Source organism: Microchirus variegatus (genome assembly GCF_963457635.1).
Source record: "Microchirus variegatus genome assembly, chromosome: 1".
Lineage (NCBI taxonomy): Eukaryota > Metazoa > Chordata > Actinopteri > Pleuronectiformes > Soleidae > Microchirus > Microchirus variegatus.
The window spans coordinates 21,432,254-21,453,660 of NC_139802.1; the positions used below are offsets into that span (position 1 = coordinate 21,432,254).

The 21,407-nt window shown below is 40.4% G+C and overlaps 1 protein-coding gene across 1 annotated transcript in view; it reads left to right on the forward strand.

Annotated features, from left to right (window-relative positions):
• Positions 1-878: 878 nt before the first annotated feature.
• Positions 879-21,407, forward strand: part of ntrk1 (neurotrophic tyrosine kinase, receptor, type 1) — a gene marked incomplete at both ends in the record, with an annotated part of 42,881 nt that continues 22,352 nt past the window's right edge. The window contains 7 exons of the mRNA XM_083895952.1: positions 879-1,075; positions 10,708-10,782; positions 11,819-11,890; positions 15,818-15,886; positions 16,312-16,466; positions 17,835-17,977; positions 20,366-20,504. Of these exons, the coding sequence (XP_083752078.1) occupies positions 879-1,075; positions 10,708-10,782; positions 11,819-11,890; positions 15,818-15,886; positions 16,312-16,466; positions 17,835-17,977; positions 20,366-20,504 (850 nt within the window). The remainder of the gene's footprint in view (positions 1,076-10,707; positions 10,783-11,818; positions 11,891-15,817; positions 15,887-16,311; positions 16,467-17,834; positions 17,978-20,365; positions 20,505-21,407) is intronic.

Consider the following 21,407-nt stretch of genomic DNA (forward strand, 5'->3'; position numbering starts at 1 on the left):
ATTATAACATGTCAGTTATAAAACCTAAACATGTCATTGTTTGCTTCTCCAGTAACTGCATGGTGTGCACATTTTGCAGCTTGCACAACTTGCTTCTATACATAGACCTGTTGTTTATGATCTTCTGGATCAATAATTATTACACTAAAACATCTGGGGCAAAAAACGCCTTTCCTGTGTTGCCTATCTTGTGACATCCTGTTTTCAGGTTGAATTCTTTTGCAGAGCACTCTGTAAAATTGTGTTCCTCTGCAGAATAAAAATGCAAAGACAACTTGGTGAACACTCTACTTTCTCACCCGGGGAACACACAAACATTTCCACAACACCGACAATCAATGATCAATCCCGGGTAGAGAGCTCCCATCCATCGAGAGCGGTGCTTCGTGCAAACATAGGCATCCAGGAGCCCTGACTTCTTTGCTCTGCTTACATCTCAAGCCTCTTGCGGGGACATCGGACCTCTCTCCCATCACCATCTCCTCCTCTCATCATCATCAACCCCACACTCCCCACCCCCCTCTCTCTTGCACACTGAGGTGTCTGGTGACTCTGGCCCCTGCTATCTTGCCCCTCCCTTCATCGTGGAGGAGAGAGGGAGAATGAGAGAGGCAGCAGCCCACTACCATCATGTCCCCAGAGGCCCCTTGCCTGCCTGCCCCTCCTGCTGCTCAGTACAGCTGTGCCTCAGTACCAGACCCTGACCAGCTGGGATCTCATCCCTGCCAGGGAGCCACGAGAAGAGTGTGTGAGAGAAGAGTGTGTGAGAGCACCTCTCTACTCTCACTCTTCATTAAGTGAAACCACTCAGACACTTAACTCCAGCTCGAGCTGTCAAACCTCTCCTGCTGCTGTTGGGAAGAACTTCTTTTTCGAGCATGGCTGTGGCACCCCGGGCCCTGGCACTTCACCTGCCCCTGGTGCTCGCCCTGCTCAGCCTGGCCCCGCCACCGACCTTGGGAGGATGCCCGTTCGCGTGCCGCTGCTCGTTTGCCATGCTGCAGTGCCTGGAACCAGACGGCATCGCCAGCGTCCCGATTCTGGCGCCGCAAGAGAGCGAGAACGTGACAGAGATGTGAGTAAGACGCCAGTCACCGTGCTCTTTCACTGAATGCACTGGCATGGCTTGATGTTGTTGGTTTGTAAAGCTTGTTTTTCACTTGTGTTCTCTTTGGGTTGATGTTGAACTTGTGAAGTGTGTCTCAGTTTGGATTAAATGTCCACACAGCTGATTTCATATCTGAATATGAAGATCTTTGAAGTTTTGTCTGGAATAGAATGGTCATTTGTGGCTTTATGCAGTGGATCAGGAACATGATTTTATAGGCACTACATTCTATTATGGTGATGACTTTAGCTGATATTGTGTGTAATACATTCCCATAAATGACAAAAATAGATGTAATATTATAATCTACAGGAAATAAGTGAAGTCTACAGTGATTTTATCGTCTCAGAGCAGTTGTTGTCTGGTACAGAAGCAAAAGTGTCTGGTGGATGAAGATGGAGCAGTTACACTGACAGCATCAACACATGGTTGCCTTCCATTAGTTTGATTAAGAACAAGTGCTTTTCCCGAGCTTGTTGGAATGGAGATATGAATCATGTGGTGTATTTGTCTTGCAATTTTTTGGCAGTAAATAACTGTCTTACTTAAGTTCTATAACAAGCAAAGCAAAGTCCTCAAGTCTTTCACCTTCAGCCAAATGGTAGTGCTGAGTAAATCTGCTATTTGAGATGGACGGGCTTGGAGGTAATTTAGTCAATTCAGGTTATTTGTAATCAATTATGGATTGGTGCTTTCAGAAATTATGATAAAGTGGCAGGAACTGATACCTGCCATCCAGTTTGCATCAGAGAGTCGCCTCGTGGTCTTCAAAAATATCTGTTCATGCTGTAAGTTCCTGAGTTATTTCACTGCAACAAGTGGAAATATATGTCAAGAAATGTCTTAAATGCACCTTGTTGTTATCATCCAGACACAGTTCTGTGACTTGAGTTGCTGCTCTGCTGCTGATCCACTAGATTCAAACTTTTCTTTGCCTCTATACCGACCACCGAACAATCAGCTGATGTGGTTTGACCAATGTTCAGTCCTAAAGTTTGGGGAAAATAACTTTGTTATTTTAGAATATTAGCAAACTCAAAGTAAACATAACACTTAAGCACTGATGGCACTAATAGCATTCCATTCGTCTTTTTTGTGTTCCACATGTTCCTGAGATTGATTAAACCATTACATCCTTTGTTCACCATTGTTGAAGCGCACATGCTGTAACATGAGAGGAAAACCATTTTGGATGTTTCAGTCTCAGATCTAACTTCAATTCAAACAGATGATCTGCACATACCACTTGGAGGTTGACCTGACCTTAGTTGCTGGAGCTCAACTGGTGCTCAACTGATGGAGTTTGAAGAGAGAAAAAACAAAATCCTAGGTTATTCATCATGTGTTTTGGTAGTTTTAAAGCGTTGTTTATTTATATATTTTCCATAATATACACACCTGAGGGCCGGGGTGTGAGAGTCTTTGATTAAAACTCGTCCAAGTCTCTGCTTCGTTGCAATGGGGCTTTTTTTCTCACTCAGCTGCTGCAGATGACTGTTATTTGTCATTGGCTTTTTAAAACTTTGAAGGGAAAAAAAGAAGAAGTAGAAGCTTGACCACCTGTGATTTAAAAAAAAAAAAAAAAAAAGGGGTCTGCTGTATTATTATGCAACCCACCATCAGTTCCAGCATGGAAAACTAAATGTCACTCTCTACTCTGCCACGCTGTTCCCTCTTTGTTCTGTTCCCTGGATCAGAGCAATTAGCACTTCTTAAGACTGACGGTTTTTTTTTTTTTTTGTGAAATGCTATTTCAATTCTCTCGCTGTTTTCCCCTGTATTCTCCTCCTGCCTCACTCTCTCTCACTTACTCCTTGTATTTGCTTGTACCTGCTGTACTTGGTAAAGCTCAGGGTGATGTCTGACATTCTCTCTCTCCACCACTCAGTCAATAAGCGAGAGAGTCTTCCTCTGCTTCCGTTTATTGCGGCGCTCTACAGTACATGCCAGCAAACAACAACACTCACAGTATTGGCCGTGGATGTGAATACAGCCGGTGTGCAGGACAAACAAGGGGCCATTAACTGTAGAACAGGGGCTGAAATTCATCATACGCCGAGTTATAAATTCAATTTCGTGAATTGCCAGTCAATGCCCCCACCCCGGGAACAATACATGATATACAACCCACTTGGCTCAATCAAATAAGTGAGAGCGCTGGGTGATCCTGGGCCCACCTGCCCTGTAATCACATTATTCCTGCGTGGGTCAATCAGACATGAATAAAAAGGTTTGTGTGTAGCAGCTGACAAACGGGAGAACTGGAGGTTTCCAAAAAAAGTGTCTGTCATCATGTCGAAATTACCGCATGCATTACTTTACCGCCAATCAATCCATCCATAAGGGTTAAAACAATTAAATATCTATTTGCAGTTTTTCTTACACTCTTAGAAATAAGGGTTCCAAAAAGGTCCTTCTACAAGGGCTGAGGTTCTACCTGGAACCATTTGCTTCTGAAAAACCCTTTCCCGAAGAAAGGGTTTTTCAAGGGTTCTTGGTAACACTAATGGTTCCAGTAAGAACCATTTTGATCCAGAGAACCCTTTAAAACCCCTTTCCTGAATAAAGGGTTTCAAAAGGGTTCTTGGTGGAACCCTCCAAAAGGGTTCCAGGTTGAACCTTTATAAAAAGGTTCTACCTGGAGCCAAAAAGGGTTCTCCTATGAGGACAAGCCGAAGAACCTCATATGGTTCTATTCAGCACTTTTATTTCTAAGAGTGTACCGATATTGCGATTGAGAGTTACAGAGTGCTGGAGGGAGGTGACGTCTGTGCCCAGAGACTTTGTAACGCATTAATAACGCTTGTTATTGCCACGGTTTGCCACATATTGTGGATTTTTCCAACCAAAGTAAGTTGGACAATCAGAAACAACCTCATATTCATCTAAAAACTGTCCTCTGAACAGTTGGCTGCAATCTGAGTGTGTAGGGACATCTACAAAATGGAACACCAGAAAATCTAAAATGATTTTATAGGCACTACATTCTATTACAATGATGACTGTAGCTGATATTCTGCGTAATAAATTCCCATAAATTATACAAAATGTATATAATAGTTTAATCTACAGGAAATAAGTGAAGTCTACAGTGATTTTATAGGCATGTTGACTTAATATTCCATATGCTTTTTCCAAATAGATGTTTTAGTATAATCTAGAGGATACTAGTGTAAGTGTGCATTATATTTTATAGACATTACACTGTATTATGGTGAAGATATTGAATATTTGCTTTGTGGGTGTTGCAATTTGTAGACAGTCCCTGGGTGCTTGGATCACAGCCAGATGTTTTGTTCTTGGAGAACAGCTTGTTTGGATGAAAACAAGGTTGTAGCTGATTGTCCACCTTATCTTTGGTGGGAAAGGTCCACCACTTGACTCACAACAATAACACTTAACAACAACATATGACAAATAATCTAGTGGAGATAAATCCTTGTTCAATGACAAGACCATTCCTGACTGAGACTGTTGTTTCTCTTCTCACTAAAATATCCACCACACAGTTAATCATTTCAACCTGAACAGGAACAAACAAACCTACATTTGCAAACTTACATTCGCAATCTACTAATATTGGAAAAGAATGGATAATTTTCTAGAAAAGCAATACTTTGAGAAAACCAGTCTGAATTTAGATCAAATAGATCAACTTCGATGGCATTACTAGAGGACATAGAAGTAATTACAAACACTATAGATCTCAAACACTGTGCTGTTGGAATATTTATTGATTTGAAAAAAGCTTTTGAAACAATCTACCATTGTATACTAATCAATAAATCGGTCAAAAGTGGGAGAAGTTTGTGAAGTTAGGCGTGCCCCAGGGATCAGTTTTAGGCCCAAAATATTTTACCCTTTACACCAATGATATATCACATAAAGTTTACAACATTAATGGGTAACATTAACAGGTCCATTGCTGATTTTGAAGAAACCAAAAATAATTTTACTTGGAAGGAGTAGAACAAATTAACAGGTTAAACTAAAGATTGACAGGGTCAATGGGGAGTATTTCTGTAACATATAAACCAAAGAAGGTTACTGGTACTACTCTTGTCTTACAATTCTTACAATTTACCAGGATTACAGGGTTTGTACGGTCATGAAAAACCTGGAAAAGTTTTGGAAATTGAAAATGCATTTTCTAGGTCCTTGAAAAGTTAATGAAAAACTATATTTCCAGTTAAGTTTTGGAAAAGTCAAGGAAATATTGCATGGATAATATTTTGGATGCGTAAAACATAAATAAAATGATGTAATGTGCGATTAAAATTTAAATTGACACGGAAGTGTCAAGCGGAAACAAGCAGATCACTGGTGCCGTGCTTATCGACCCTCCAGTCCTCACATGGATGTTGAGATGCTCTATTCAACGACTAAATGCCAGGAAAGTGTAGTTTCAACGAGTGTGATATGATTTAACTGCGTCTATGCAAATAAGGCGTACGGAGACGATCATTCAGACCTGGATGTGTGGGTTTCACCGGCTAACACACAAAAGCTAACGGAGAAGCTGAAAACACAAGGCAACACACTTCGGGGGGCAATTTGCAGTCAAAACAAATGGACATTCATGTAAGACTGTGGGATGGCACCGATTCTCCATCTTGGAAAGTCATTGAAAAGTCATGGAAAACTATTGCTAAAAAAGTGTACGAACCCTGGGATTATTCAAAATGTCAGTCATCTGGAAAACACAAAGTCATTGTTTTTACAGTCAACATTATGCAACGGCACAAATAATGCTCAAAGCCAGAAATTATATTTTACAGAAACTGGTCAGCAGTCAAGATTGCTAACTTATGGAACAATCTTAACTTCAAAATGCGTTGCCTTCACATGATTTGAAGTGGAATTAAAGCAGTGTCCAATATTTAAACTGCTGTTGGAAATGTAAAGATTTATTTCTTAGCACATATAGAAAAAAAGTAAATGCTACAAGTTACCAGGTGGTGTAGGGACTCTCACTTATTTGCTGCTCTGTATATAATATGTTACACATTTTACTTGACAAATAGAGAGTAAATGAAAGGAAGCAGACTATTTGTCAGAGCTAATAAGTTCGACTTCTTCTCACTCGTTTTTTCGAGTATGCAATTTTATTTATTTTGTTTGCGTTATTGTTTGAATATATGTTGTCTGCCGTTTCCTTGTGGTACTTCCTTTGCTATCGGATCCATTTGTGTTTGCATATATATTTGCACATTTGAAATTCTTTTCATGTTTCTTTGTCCACAGATGTCACCCCCTGGGCTCTGGAGTGACCTGATTTGCAGCACAACTTGTAACTAAATCTTCAGTTCAATAGTTACTGTGTTATGGATTTAAAATTAGATGGAGCCTTTTCTGCGGAACAGTCTGCCAGGCCACATAAGAGCTGCCCAGACACATGAGACTCTTAAGATCCACATATTTGCTTTGAATTTTAATCCCAGTTAAGCTTGACATACAGCATATTTATTCTAATTTTTATTCCTTTTATTAACTGATGCTGTGTTGCTTTTATTGCTGTTTCATTTATTGTATTTGTTTCAATTTGTTTTTTTATTTGCATTGTTTTATTGTTTCTTCTATAAGGCATACACATCACTTTATTGGGCAACAGTGCTTGATTTTGAAAATGTGCTGACCTTACCAACTAGTGTACTCTAATACAGGACGAGAATATGCATGTCTTCAAACATTTGAATAAGATAGTATTGAGCATTAAATAAAATACAAAATATAACAATATAAAGCATTCGCCATTTTCTAACCGACCAACCCTCCATCTATCTGCTCATCCATCACAATCTAGCTATTATCTATCTAGCTATCGAGCCAACTATCTAGCTAGCTATGGAGTTATCTAGCGATCAATCTTGTTTTTTCATCACATACACATTGTAAACGCAACAAATGAAAGCTCCCGACACCCTCATGTGGAGAATTAAGTGGTCGACAATGAATGAATGTTGCTTTAACATGTTCTAATCTATCTATAAAGCAAGTTGCATCTGTCTGTCTGTCTGTGACAGGCATATCTCGCTGACCGTTAGTCAGATCGGCCTAAGATTTCGGATATGGGTTGAACTGATGATCCGATGGTGTGCATCCTTGATTTTCAAATTTTTATTTTCACTAATTTATCATGCTGCACAAGGCAGGCAGCGGCTCATCAACAAAAACAAATATATCTCGGAATGACTTGACATTTTCCAAATACTTGCAAACTTCTTAAGGAAATTTTTTGAAATTCAGGAAATGATCCATTTGCCCTGATGCACCTTGACAGTGAGATGACTTTCTTCAAAAAAAACAAAAAGTATCTCGGAATGACTTGAAATTTAACATCATAATAGTCGGCATCGCCCTGAACAAGGATCCGTTGAAAATATTTGCAAATCTCTTAAGGAATAATGTTCATGAATTTTCGAAATTCAGGAAATTATCCATTTACCCTGATGCACTTTGACAGTGAGCTGACTTTCTTCTCAAAAACAAAAAGTATCTTGGAATGACTTGAAATTCACCATCATAGTAGTCGGGATCGCCCTGAACAAGGATCATTTGACAGTGAGCTGACTTTCTTCAAAAAAAACATTAGGCACATTTGCGTTGTGCAAATGTGCCTAATGCGAGTGACGGACCCTTAAAATGGGTCCGTCACTCCCTCAAGAGCTGCGATTGGTCCTCAGGACAGGCCGAGATAACGCTGCTTTGTGCCAGCCACAGTGCGCACCGAGCGTCCACAGAGGCGGAGCTGATCACCGCCGACAACATCGCTGCCAAACTATAAATACGTCATATCTTAATACACACAGCACGTTTAGACTCTAAATGGCCAATTTCTTGCCTCAAATTATCTTAAAACTGCGTTCCGTGATCAAAATGACTAAACTTCCTAAATTCACCTATCTCTTCCAAAACGTGCCTATATTTCTTACATCTGCGTTTTTTAAGACTGTTGATTCAATCATTTTACCGTTTATCTGGGCTTACAAGCCCCCACGCATAAACAAGTCACACCTAAGAAAACCCAAGGCAGATGGAGGTCTTGCTCTTCCAGTGTTAAGACACTATTATTGGGCATGTGATGCCAGAAATTAGATTTTTTGGAATCAGACCTTGTCTCATGGCAAACAAAACAACTCACCTGCCCCCTCATGGCCATTAATTGAATTGAACAAAACTCTAGCTTGTTTCCGTGCCTCCCCTCTGACTATTTTGTTTTCCAAGACCACACCACAACTAAAGGATTTGAAAGATGACTTCATAATGAGAAACACTTTTAAAATATTGAAACAAATTAAGAATGTGCTCAATATCTCAGAATACTCTTTTCACACCAACTATATGCCATAATCCAGCTTTTCAACCAGGACAAATGGACCCTGTATTTCGGGAGTGGGCTCGGATAGGTCTATGTACCATTAAAGAGTTGTACTTGAACAGGAGGTTTGCATCGTTTCATCAGTTGCAGGCTGAGTTCAAATTACATAATTCCCATCTGTTTAGATATCTCCAAATTAGGAACTTTGTCAGGCAGTCGTTTCCACATTTCGAGCTTCTCCCAAAACAACATAGCTTCTATCGAATTATGAACATGTCTCCCATCTTGCTCCAAACTTAATACATTTTGGCGTGAGGTCTTTACTTTTTTTACAGGATCATACAAAACCAGCACCTTGGTGGTTTAGGGCTGCTCTGAATCCTCCTTAAAACTGTCACATTCTCGTCAACAGGCTCCTGCTTTTTGTTTGGTTGTAGCCAAGAGAGTCATCTTGGGTGAATGGAAGTCTCCCTCTCCACCCTGTTTTAAGAAATGGCTAAATGATATGGTTTCCCTTTTATATCTTGAAGAAATTAGATACACTCTTTGCAACTCTCAAGACAATTTTTTTAAGATCTGGGGACCGTCCCAATAGAACCTATCTCCAAGAGGATTGATGTGAACTCACTGGCCTTTCTCGCACTCTCGTGTTACTGAACTGTAATCTGTGACCTGACATGTATACAGTTTTTTCTTCCTTTTCCTTGTATGCTGGCATTATAATTAAATTTTACTTTTATTTTTACTTGTGTGTATATATATATATATATACACATTTTTTCTTTTTTTTAATCATTGTTTGGTTTATCTATTTATTCATTTATTTATTGTTTTGTCTTTGTCATTTATCTTGTCTTGTTTTGTTTGTGTGATTTGGGAGGGAATGGGGGGGGGGGGGTTGTTTATCTTGTGTTTTGTATTCCTGTCTGAAAATTTGAAAATGCAAATAAAATGTACACAAAAAAAAACTGCGTTCCGTGACACAGAAAAGTGAGAAATGGCCACTGTTACAACAACAGTCTTTCTCTCTCGGACGCCATTGCTCCCTGTAGCCAAAAGCACAACAACCTTGCGTAGCGACCCCTACTGATCGGGCGGGAAATTGCTGTGCGTATCCGTAACCACGACGGAGAAGTATGAAGGCTCGAGGTGTCTCTGTTGTTAGGCAGTTGGATAACGCATTACGCAGTCGGAGAAGTATAATGTGGCCTTAAGACCTCTGCACGTTCAAATTTGATATATATCTATTCTGCATCTTTTCTTGTGGTTGCAACAAGGCACTGTCCTGAAAATAATACGATAAATATTTTTTTAATAACATGGTTCATTTTATGTGGAGAAGAAAGCTTTCTCAAGGATATTTTGTGTTGTGGACAAAATCCCTCAATGTTTGAATCGAGTGAATCTAATCTTTTCAAATCGGCTTCACAATGACGTGTCCTCCTGAGCTAAATGGACAACATTCATCTATGAGTGAGTGGGGGGGGGAGTGCAGTGAGAGGTGTAGGACGGTTTCCTCGGGCTGGATCCTTGGTGGGTCGGATCAAACCGTTCATGTAAACATCTCCTGAAAAGAGCTGAAGCCGTCCTTGCGCTGAGTGCTGAATTGATCCACAGCTTGTGAGTTATTCTGAGCTATGGCTGTGTCTGGAAAAGTGGAAAATGACTCACTGAGAAGAATTTCCCATCAGCCTCATCTACCTCGCATCTCTTAAGGCATTATCATTTTCCACATGAGTAGCAGATTAAGTTCTGATTGGAGCTTTGTGGTTCATGGGTCCCTGGACATCTCGGCTGGTTTTGTTATCCATTGATGGTTTGTTCAGTGCATATCAGGAAGGTCGGACACTTGTCAGTGGGGGTTGAATCCTTCCTTTAGTCTATCACCATAGTCATGTACTTAGTCTCAGGGTTGCGCAGTTTATTCTCATGCTGTTCCTTCTCTGTTCCTCTGCTTTCTGAATAGCTATGCCTTAAAATTGGTTTAATGGTCGAATTAATTTGCTTAGTATTGACACAAAGGTTACGGGGGTGACGCATTACAGTCTATTCTTTTGCCTTCATTCTTGAGTGTTAGATAATTAATAGATGGTCATTGTGGCAAAATGTTCCTCTTTTGTTCTCTTCATCTTAACAAATCAGTATTTCTTTTGATCCTCTGTCCAAAGTTTTAATTTCCTACAATTGAAACGCATAACTCTACATCCATGCCCGGTTAAGAAATGTGTGTATTTTAACGCTCTTTCTGTGTCTCTCTCTTCCTCTGTTTTTTATGAAACAGTTACATAGAAAACCAAGTTGGTCTGGAGAACATCACAGAGTTTGAGCTCGTTAACTACAGAGAACTGAAGAACCTGTAAGTAATATATCTAGCTAACAAGCTATCTATCTATCTATCTATCCATCTATCTATCTATCTATCCAAGTGCTGCACACAGGAAGTGATTTTTTTTTTGTGCTAGTCACGCGAGACAACTGCAAAGAAGCGTCCATGTTAAATTTCAGAAGTCAATTCTACCGCACTCTCCCTGCACTGCTGCTGCTGCTGCATTCACTCAAACACTCCCTCAGTCAGGTCTGATAGTTTTGCTTGAGGGAGCCTGTTTTCACATAGGAAGCGGCATACACATAATATTATTTATATCTATTTCTGTTCATAATAAGAATATATTTAGAAATGGTGAATAACAGAGAACACATAATTACTAATCTCTGTCGTGCATGTGGTTGTAAATATAATGAATGTAAGCAAGATGGTTACAAGATGGTTTGCTGATGGCAAACAAACTTTAACCTGAAAAGTTTTGTTGAACTTAATAATTAGTTCATCAGCAGAAAACGTTAATACTAGTGCTGTCAAACATTAATGCGTCAACGTTAATGCACCACACGTTTCCATGACGACTGACCAGGAAAAGACGCATGTGACGTCATGTTTACGTGACTCCGGATTGTTAAAATGAGTATCTAAAGTAACGCTAAACTTTAAAAACAGAGGCACACATACGCAGTACACATGTACGCTAGTTATCTGTAGCGCTGCTCTTTTCGTTTAATAAACAGACCGCTCCAGTTTGACTGTAGGCGCACGAACGCCGCTAAAAGCAGCTAATGCAGCTAACGGAGCTAACTGCTAAACGGTGCCTGGACTCCGGTGTCATGACACGTAAACATGGCGTCATGCGCATCTATTTCCGGTCAGTCGTCATGGAAACGCGTTGTGCGTTAACTTTTGCACAGCACTTGTTAATACTCAAAATCTGTAAGAACAATGTGTTTAATGCAAAAAACATTAAAGACAACATAAGATGTGCCTTTGTCTGTCTCATGTATGTTTTTCTTTCTTTTTTAAACCTGTCCCTGAGCGTTGTTTTGACATGTCTCCTCTCCAGCACTGTCACATCATGTAAACTGAGGCTCATCTCTGCCAACGCCTTCCAGAACAACCCCAAGCTCCAGTATGTGTGAGTGTCCTCGTCAATACACAGCAGATTGTCTTCCCTTTTGTCTTGTTGTGACCATTGTGTGTGTCAGCCTGTTTGTCGCTGCCAGTCAGAGCTTTGACAGTATCAAAGGGCCAGTGATAGTGAACTGGCCTGTAATCATGTTGATACAGAATTTTTGAAAATTAGGATTTGCAGCTTCTTTTCTTTAGACAGAACATTTTTGATGAACTTTTTTTTTTTAATAATGAATTTTTCATTAAATGATCATTAACACCTAGAAGACGTGTTTAAACATACAGTATATACAGAGGCTAATGCCATTAGCAAACACAATGTACCATTAGAACACTGGAAATGGGCCTCTATACACCTATGTACATATTCCATTTAAAACCACGTTTGCAGCTAGAATAGTCGTTTACCACATTAACAATGTATAGAGTGTATTTCTGATTCATTGACCTCCGCCAGGAGGTATATGTTTTTGGAGGAGTTTGTTTGTTTGTTTGTTTGTTTGTCTGTCGCAGACGGATTCGGATTAAATTTTCAGGAAATGTCCACAATGGGACCAGGAACAAGTGATTACATTTTCGGCGTGATCCGTAGACACTATCACTATTTTTATCGCTATTTTGTGGGGCGCTGAGCTGCCTTGGTGGAAGTGATATTCATTTAAAAAAAAGTGCTTTTCCTTCAAAAATAAGGACATTTCTAAGTGACCCCAAACTTTTGAACGGTAGTGTATAAGGGAGTAACCTCGGTTCTAACTTCAAGAAAACACAGGCACATGTTGAACATGTACTGGCACGAGTAAATATTCCAATCCAGACCCATCATATGTTATGAGGACATATCAAGTGGAACCATCAAATCTGTCTATTCATTAGCAGTGGACTGTTATCTCCACCATCTTGTCCCTCTGCTACTTTAAGTGTGTACCACATGTCTAATGTTGTTGTTTTTTTTTATCTGAAAGACAAGCGGGTTTTGAGTACGAGGGTTGGGTTGGAGGCAGCGGCTGTGTTAGACGGGTGAGCTTGAGACATTGGAGAAGACATCCACCAGTCACCTTTTACCCGCTCACTTTGGTGGATTATCGACAACTGATGCATAATAAATACACTCCACTAAGGGTCCATTATCACTTAATCAATATTTTCACTGTGGGGGAGGAGGCTGGGCTGGGCTGGGGTTGGGTGGTGGGTGATGGGTGGTAGGGGGCTTATGTGTGACAGATGTGCGTCTGAGATAAAAAAGGCACTGGCAATAACCAATCGAGAACATGGAGGCAGCTCTTTTCTTTTTCTTTCTCCCCGTCATCGTCTTCACCCACAATCCTCCTCAACCTCAGTCATCTTTCATTAAAATGCGTTCACGGCTAAGGGAGAATGAGCCACTGTTCCCGGCTCTGCTCTTCCCCTGTGGACCCAGGGAGGAATCGAGCTGGTAATGGATAAGCCCCAATGGCTAACCCATCTGACATGAACTTTTGGGAGCAAGGAAAACAAATAATTGAACCCTTGGCCCTGCCAGAGTGAATATGTATTGGCTTTCATGTTTGTGTTCCCCAGTGTAGCTTTTTTGTCATCTTCAGAGGGAGGTTTATTTACAGCCTGGCTTCTTCACCGTCTGAGGGACATTTGAGAGCAACTGTGATCATATTTTAGTAGCCTGAGAGGATTGATAGCAGCTACTGTAGCCTCATTACGGCAGCGTGGCGTACATTACGAGTGATGAGCCCAATACCATATGACAGTGTTGGTATCAGTCCAATACTGAAGAAAAATGTGAAATCGGACTCAATCCCGTGATTTCGGTCAGTGTCAGGCCGATACCATACTGTACATCGGTCCTAAATCAATAGATTGGATGTTTGAAAATCTCAATTCGTAAACCATTAATATGACACCTTCGTACAACCATGTATATACTACCGTTCAAAGGTTTGGGGTCACCTAAACAATGTTTTTGTTTTCCATTAGAATAGAAAATATAGGCAACCCATTGACAAGATTAGAAATAATGATTTTTATTCAAAATAATAAAATTTGCTTTTGTCAAAGAAGCAGCAAAACTGTTTTCAGCTGTGCTAACATCATTGCACAAGGGTTTTCAAGGGTTTTCTAATCCTCAATAGTCTTCTAACACCATTAACAAACACAATGTACCATTAGAACACTGGAAATGGGCCTCTATACACTTATGTACATATTCTATTAAAAACCAGACGTTTGCAGCTAGAATAGTTGTTTACCACATTAACAATGTATAACGTGTATTTATGATTCTTTTAATGTTATATTCATTGAAAAACAGTGCTTTTCCTTCAAAAATAAGGACATTTTGAACAGTAGTGTACACTCAGAACATCATAACATGTCAGTTATAAAACCTAAACATTTCATTGTTTGCTTCTCCAGTAACTGCATGGTGTGCACATTTTGCAGCTTGCACAACTTGCTTCTATACATAGACCTGTTGTTTATGATCTTCTGGATCAATAATTATCACACTAAAACATCTGGGGCAAAAAACGCCTCTTTCCTGTGTTGGTTATCTTGTAACATCCTGTTTTCAGGTTGAATTCTTTTGCAGAGCACTCTGTAAAATTGTGTTCCTCTGCAGAATGAAAATGCAAAGACAACTTGGTGAACGCTCTACTTTCTCACCCGGGGAACACACAAACATTTCCACAACACCGACAATCAATGATCAATCCCGGGTAGAGAGCTCCCATCCATCGAGAGCGGTGCTTCATTTAATGTTATATTCACTGGAAAAAAAGTGCTTTTCCTTCAAGAATAAGGGCATTTCTAAGTGAGCCCAAACTTTTGAACAGTAGTGTACATCGAGTTATATCAGTAAAAATGTCTCATTAAGTTGCAAAAGACTGTATCAGACTGATATCTGTTGCTATAGTGACTCAATGTTGTGATAAAAGTATCATATTAGAAAATCAAAAGTGGTGTGGAGCCCTCCCTATGCCAATCCAATCCAATCTATGCATTATGTGGGCTTAATATAAGAGTGCTTATTGGCTCACATGTGATATATTACCCATAGGCATGTTTGTGAAACGGTATAATCGCTTAAACCTACAAATCAGTTGGTCTTAAAATAAGACTTTTATAGGTACTCGACAGAGGCAAATTCTACTCATAATACTTTGTAAAACATTACTGCTGTCTCATATCAAGTCAAGTGACTTCATTTTTTTTGCCGTAAAGGCAGTTTTAAGACAGAACATAGAACTTAAATGCAATTGAGGAGTTGGTGTAACCGTCAAAAATAATCCCAGGGACATTATTTGAAGGTTGAAATCCTACACTGCCGACAGATACAGTAACTACACAGGAACAAGTGTACCGTGAGAGCCACATATAGCAGGTAAATCTCTGATTTCAACAGTGCACCGACAAGAAACTGATGTTTCTCTGCAATATACAGAAAAACGTGCTTGGCTCAGTGAGGTATTCTGTGTTGACGCGCGTCCTTCCTCTGATAAAGTGTTTGTGCGACTAATCACCTAATGTACTGAGCACCGCGTAAACCTCGGGTATTGTTCTCGAGGTGTTTATGAGTGCAGCTCCTGGCTGTGGTGAAATACTTGCCAAGGTGATTGATCAGAGCCCATTTGGATGCATTAACGCTCTCCACCGAGAGCAATTCAAAGCAGGTAAGGATTGTTCTGAAAGGGCGCAATCAAATCACAGTGGGACACAACAGCAGAGCAAGACGGGATTACAATAAAGAAAAGAACATGCCAACTGTGTGGGTTGTTTTTCCCCTTTTTAAAACTGTGTTGGGTTTTCTCACATTATTAGACACTGTGCAAGACGCTGTGATACTTACTGATGCCTCAATTTGTTTATTGTGTATGAGGTATTTCACTGTAAATTCAACATGTATATATAATAATATAACATGTTTTTCTGTGTTTTACAGGAACCTGGCATCAAACTCTCTGGAGCACATTTCCTGGAGGGTGTTTCGTTATCTACCTTTGCTCAACCTGTGAGTCCCTTCCTCTAATTGGAAACCATGTGTTTAAAGCTGTTTTCCCATGAGTGAAATGAGCAGCAACTGCCTTGGCTGACTATTTTCACCATGGACTGTAAAGACGGGGGATAATCTGAAAAGGAGGAGTTTGCATGAGCACAATCGCTGTGTTGTCTTCCACGGTCAGATACAGACCAACGAGTCCTTGAGTAAAAAAAGCTTTTCTTTATTGATAAAGGAAAATTAAATGTGCTTTGAAAGCAAATGTTTGTATACAAAATGAAAACCTTGTCAGATTCTCTTCAATGTAGAGTCGAGCAGACCAGTCAGTCCTCGAGACTGATCCAGAACCCACTGATGGGTCTCAGCGTTGGGTCCAAAGATACATTTATTTCCCTTTGTAATGTTTCCATCTCTTCTTTTTGTTCGTTTTTCCTCAGGGTGTTGAAGGACAACCCTCTGGTCTGCTCATGTGATCTCTACTGGCTGCAGGAGTGGCAGCACAATGACCGAGGTGACCTGGACAACCAAATGCTGTCCTGTTTATCCGACAACCAGGAAGTTCCCCTCAACTTGTTGGTGATCGATAATTGCAGTGAGTTTGCGATTCCATGCTGTTATATTATACAAAATAACGCATGTTTGTGGTGGGACGTCCAATCAAATCAGGATCGCTCACAGAGCACAGACCTTTTGGAGCTTTTCCATCACAAAGTTCTAGCACGACTCGGCTCGGCTCGACTCGACTCTGGTTTTCTTACATTTCCGTTAGGGACCTGGTAAGAGTCATGAGCGCGACGTACGACACAAGATTCAAACCGAACAATGTCCAACTGTTCATCAGTTATCTGCAGTTTCACACACCCGTCCACACTAAAGAGGTACTACACTCTTAGAAATAAAGGTTCCAAAAGGGTCCTTCTACAACGGTTTGGCATCAGTCACGTCGTTTACCCATATAAGGTTCTTCGGCTTGTCCGCATAGGAAAACCCTTTTTGGCTCCAGGTAGAACCTTTTTATAAAGGTTTCACCTGGAACCCTTTTAAAACCCTTTATTCAGGAAAGGGATTTTAAAGAGTTCTCTGGATCAAAATGGTTCTTACTGGAACCAGTAGTGTTACCAAGAACCCTTGAAAAACTCTTTCTTCAGGAAAGGATTTTTCAGAAGCAAATGGTTCCAGGTAGAACCTCAGCCCTTGTAAAAGAACCCTTTTGGATTCTTATGTCTAAGAGTCTAATATATATAGAAAGATATAGACATCTGAATTTTAAATGAGACCGAAACCATGTTAAATTGAAATTGCCACCACATCCGTAATCTGGATCAAATCCAGATGAAACTTATTCTGTGGTAGATAGTCTGGTCCTGCATACCCGTACCAAATTTAGTTCAAATCTTCTTCTTACCAAAATTTAATGAGAACATACTTGGACCATCACCTACGCAGGAAGACACTAACAAACCAGTGAGAACATAACCTGCTTGGCGACAGTAATTAAACATTTCCAATGTGTTGCTTATTCATGGGTTATTTTAAAGTTTTTCATCTTGGCAATGTGTATATAAAATATATAATACACAATATTTAAAAGCAGCGTGATTTTCTATGTATTAAAACATGTCTATGATCCTTAAAACCTCAACATTGATTTTTGTCTTCGTCATGTGGAGTAATGAATATCTGAAATGATGCGGCCTCACCCAGATGGATTGAAATTGAAAAATAAAAATGATTTGTTGCTTCCATTATGTGTATTAATGCCTTCAGCAGGCAGGTGCAGTGAAATGCGGGGAAGAAATTAGCTCAGCATTGCCGCCGTAATCACATACAGTAGGAACATCTCGTTGCCAGGAAACATACGAGAGAGTTTTTGTGTTCTTTTTTCCCCTTCTGAGTCATTCCATCTTATTACTGACTCACTCTTCTGTGCTCGGGTATTATTTCCCTCTGTTTCTCTCAGGTTTGCCTGTGGTGTCCATCATCTCCTCCAAAGACAAGATTCAAGAAGGAGGAAACCTGACGTTTGAGTGTCATGTGATCGGAAGTCCGACTCCCAACGTGAGATGGCGAACAGATGATCTCCACTCCCATTTTTTCACTGAGGTATAGTCAAAGATTTTAGTACATCTTTTATGATGTCGTAAATGTATCTCGGAAGTTGAAGAAGAACGACCCCTGAACTTGAAGTAAACACACATACGCTGAGTTTTACAATACACAGCTTTTATTGCCATTAACAGCACTTCTGTCATATTTGTCGTATCGACTGATATAGCCTGGGATACGTTCGCATTAGGGTTGGGTACTGTTCATAATTCAACCGAAATGGTATCGGTATCTTGAATTCGGTACCGGTACCTTATTTCTATACTTTTAATGTTTTTCAATTGTAAAACATAGTCTCTACAGAAAATTTAAGAGCGTAAATAGGCTGATAATTACCTGAAAGTGTCGATGAGGTGGATTCATCGTTCATTCCGTCGTCAACGTTTCTAGCTTCAGGGGTGTTGCTAGTGCTAGGTAGTAGCACTGCTAGCATTGGTAGCTGATTCAGCAGTTGTCACTTTCCTGGAGTCAAAAACTGTACTTGTTCTTCAGCTTTTAAATAAATCCCGTATTTGACCAGGTGCTTCATCAAGTTTGAGGCGTTTCCCCGGCCCCACCTTGCATTCCGCATCGCAAATATTACATTGAGCGCTGTCTGCGTCTAACAATAGACCGCTTTCGGCTCATCATTATTGCTGCCGTGCTCTCGTAGTCTCGCGACACATAGTTCTCACATTATGGCGCTCTCCCGGACAATTTCAAGTACTGAAATTTGCCACCAGTCATTAAAAGTAAACCAATACTCGGTAGTACCAATGCAAATCGGTAACAAGTACAAAAAGTACCAGCTTTTGGTACCAACCCCAGTTCACATCCATGTTTTATCCGATGTAAATGGAACACAGCTTAAGTGTCATGTTTTTTCTATACAGTCCTTACTTACAATCCCCGGTTTTATAACGTGGACACTTTTTCTCCTCAACTTATATAAGTAATATATAAATACTAGGGCTGTCAAAATTAACGCGTTAACGCAGGATGATTAATTTGTGGAATTAACGCGTTAATTTTTTAACACATTAACGCACTTTCATCGCGCTACGGGTAGAGTGCAGTTTATGAACAGGCAAGGCGGCGGGCAACTGCTTGGGGCCCCGAGCCGATAGGGGGGCACCCGACACTCGGAGCCTGAATGCATCAGTGAGCAGCTGCATCCCCGTCTCCCTTAAACAACAATGGTTGATTTGCAATGACATCTCGGTCGGAAACCTCCCTAAAGGAGCCCCACGTCACCTCACGTTAACCTGTGTGAAGCTGAAGGAAAATGAAGAGGAGTTATCAATCAAGAAGTTAGAAGAGGAAGAAAAAAAGAGGATGAAGAAAAAAGAAAGAAAGACACACAGTTGTAAGTGGCGCTGCTGGCGCAGATAATGATATAATCATAACATTAACAGTCACTGTCTAACTAACAGGGACACAGACAGCAGCTAACATTAGCGTCAGAATGCTAGCTGACGCTAACGCTAACTAGTAGAAGCAGTGCTTCAAAGTGATGATGAGGAATTTCCTGCTGTGGGTTTAGTAAGAAAGCTATTTAACTTCTATACTTTATATTTTGTTTATAATGTGAGTTATTTACAGTGCAATGTGTAGTTTTTTTTAAAAGTTATTTACAGCATTTTATTTTTTCTATTTATTTCTATTGTCTTATAATGTGGGTTGTCCTGACTTATAGCAATGACAAAGATAAAGAATATCACCAGACCAGGATATTGTTTTCTACTAAAACTTGTTTTCCCTGCATCCTTATTTACCTTCCCACACAAAATGTGAATTACATTGTGGTGTGCCTTTAGCGATGTTATCACTATATTAGTTCCATAGCTCCATAGTGTCCAATAGTGCCTCAAAAATGAACATAATCTGGGAGAAGATATTTTCAAAAGTTGTTTGAAAACCATATATTTTGGAAGACAGAGCTGCCCCAGATGAATAATTTAATCCTTATAATCCCTGCTACTGTAAAGTCCTGTATAACAGTCTCCAGAAACCAGAAACCTTGAAATATATGAGCAGAGGCTCCTGTAAATAAAACCTCATATCCAGGACTCCAGCTGGACTTTTTCGCCTGCTCATATTGATTTGATCAACTTTGAATTCTCTGATTTTTGTGCATTTCCTTGACCTTAAACTTTATTTCACTTTCCTTCACTTCATTTTCTCAGTTTTTTCCCCCCTCACAGCTTACGTAACGAGGCTCTTTAGATCCACATTGTTGTTTTTAATGTGCAATGAATAAGGCTTGCTCGTCTTCTGCGATGCATTGATCTTGCAGGAGGAGCAAATTGGATCACACTTCATCTGTCTTACCTGAAGACTTTTAAGTGATCCTGCTGCAGCTTTGTGGCTGTGGCCATTAAAAACCCTCCTACGCTCTCTTTGCAGAAGAGAATCTCTGGCTCCACGTTGGAGCTGGTCCTTTATCTCAGCAACGTTTCCTCCAAAGACAACCTGCGCAATCTCACCTGTGAGGCCGAGAACCAAGCTGGGCCCAGGGAGGAGATGGTGACACTGGACATTGAGTGTAAGTGCCAGCATAATAAAACCACACTCCTGAAAGCGCACATGGCTGAATACAAGTTGTCAGGTTTAATGGAGGTTATGGTGAGAGCACACTGGGGCCTTATTTTTTCCGTATAGTGCAGGCGAGGTGGACAGGCAGAGAAAAGAAAATTGCACTGCACTGTTTTTTTAGTTTTTTTTTACTCTCTACCAATACGAGTATGTACTCACCATGCTTCTAATGGAGCTCTCCGTCGCCTGCCACTCACTCTGGCAACTGGTGAAAAGAGTTAAAATAATGAGTGAAGTGCTGCAGGTATGGCTCACCATTTAATGTATGGGTGCAACAACAGGACAAAGGAGAGCGAACTTGCCTCTCTTTGCTCCTCAAAGAACTCCTCCACTCCACGCCACTGCTCTAAATTACACTTGCAGCTTGACCCAGGAGGTTCACTCTTGTTTTTCTCTTTTCGGATGCATTAGCACGTTTGAGAAATGACAGCACCCAGCGGTCCCACAGAAGACGCAGTCGGATGCATTAGTCATACATTACTGAAAATACAGCCCAAACAATATCATATATCACCAACCCAATGACATTCATTAGGAAATAAAGCCAAAAAAGAGCAAAGGCGCCAATCAGCTGAGGCCAAATGCACGAGCATCAAGGGACAGATAATGAACATCAGGAAAATGGGGCTGATAACCCGTGCGAATATCTGATTTGAGCCTCTGCTAATGGACTTTTCCCTCCTACTCCGGAAAACCGCTTCATCCGCACTGATTGGCAGTCTGTAAATGCGTTAGTGCAGCTAATCTATCAGCATCAGCCCCCCTGGTGGACAGACACTCGTTAACCGCTGGCCCTTTAATTACTCTTAATTACCTCCTAGAATAGTGGGTGTTTACTGGTGAGTGGCTCGCT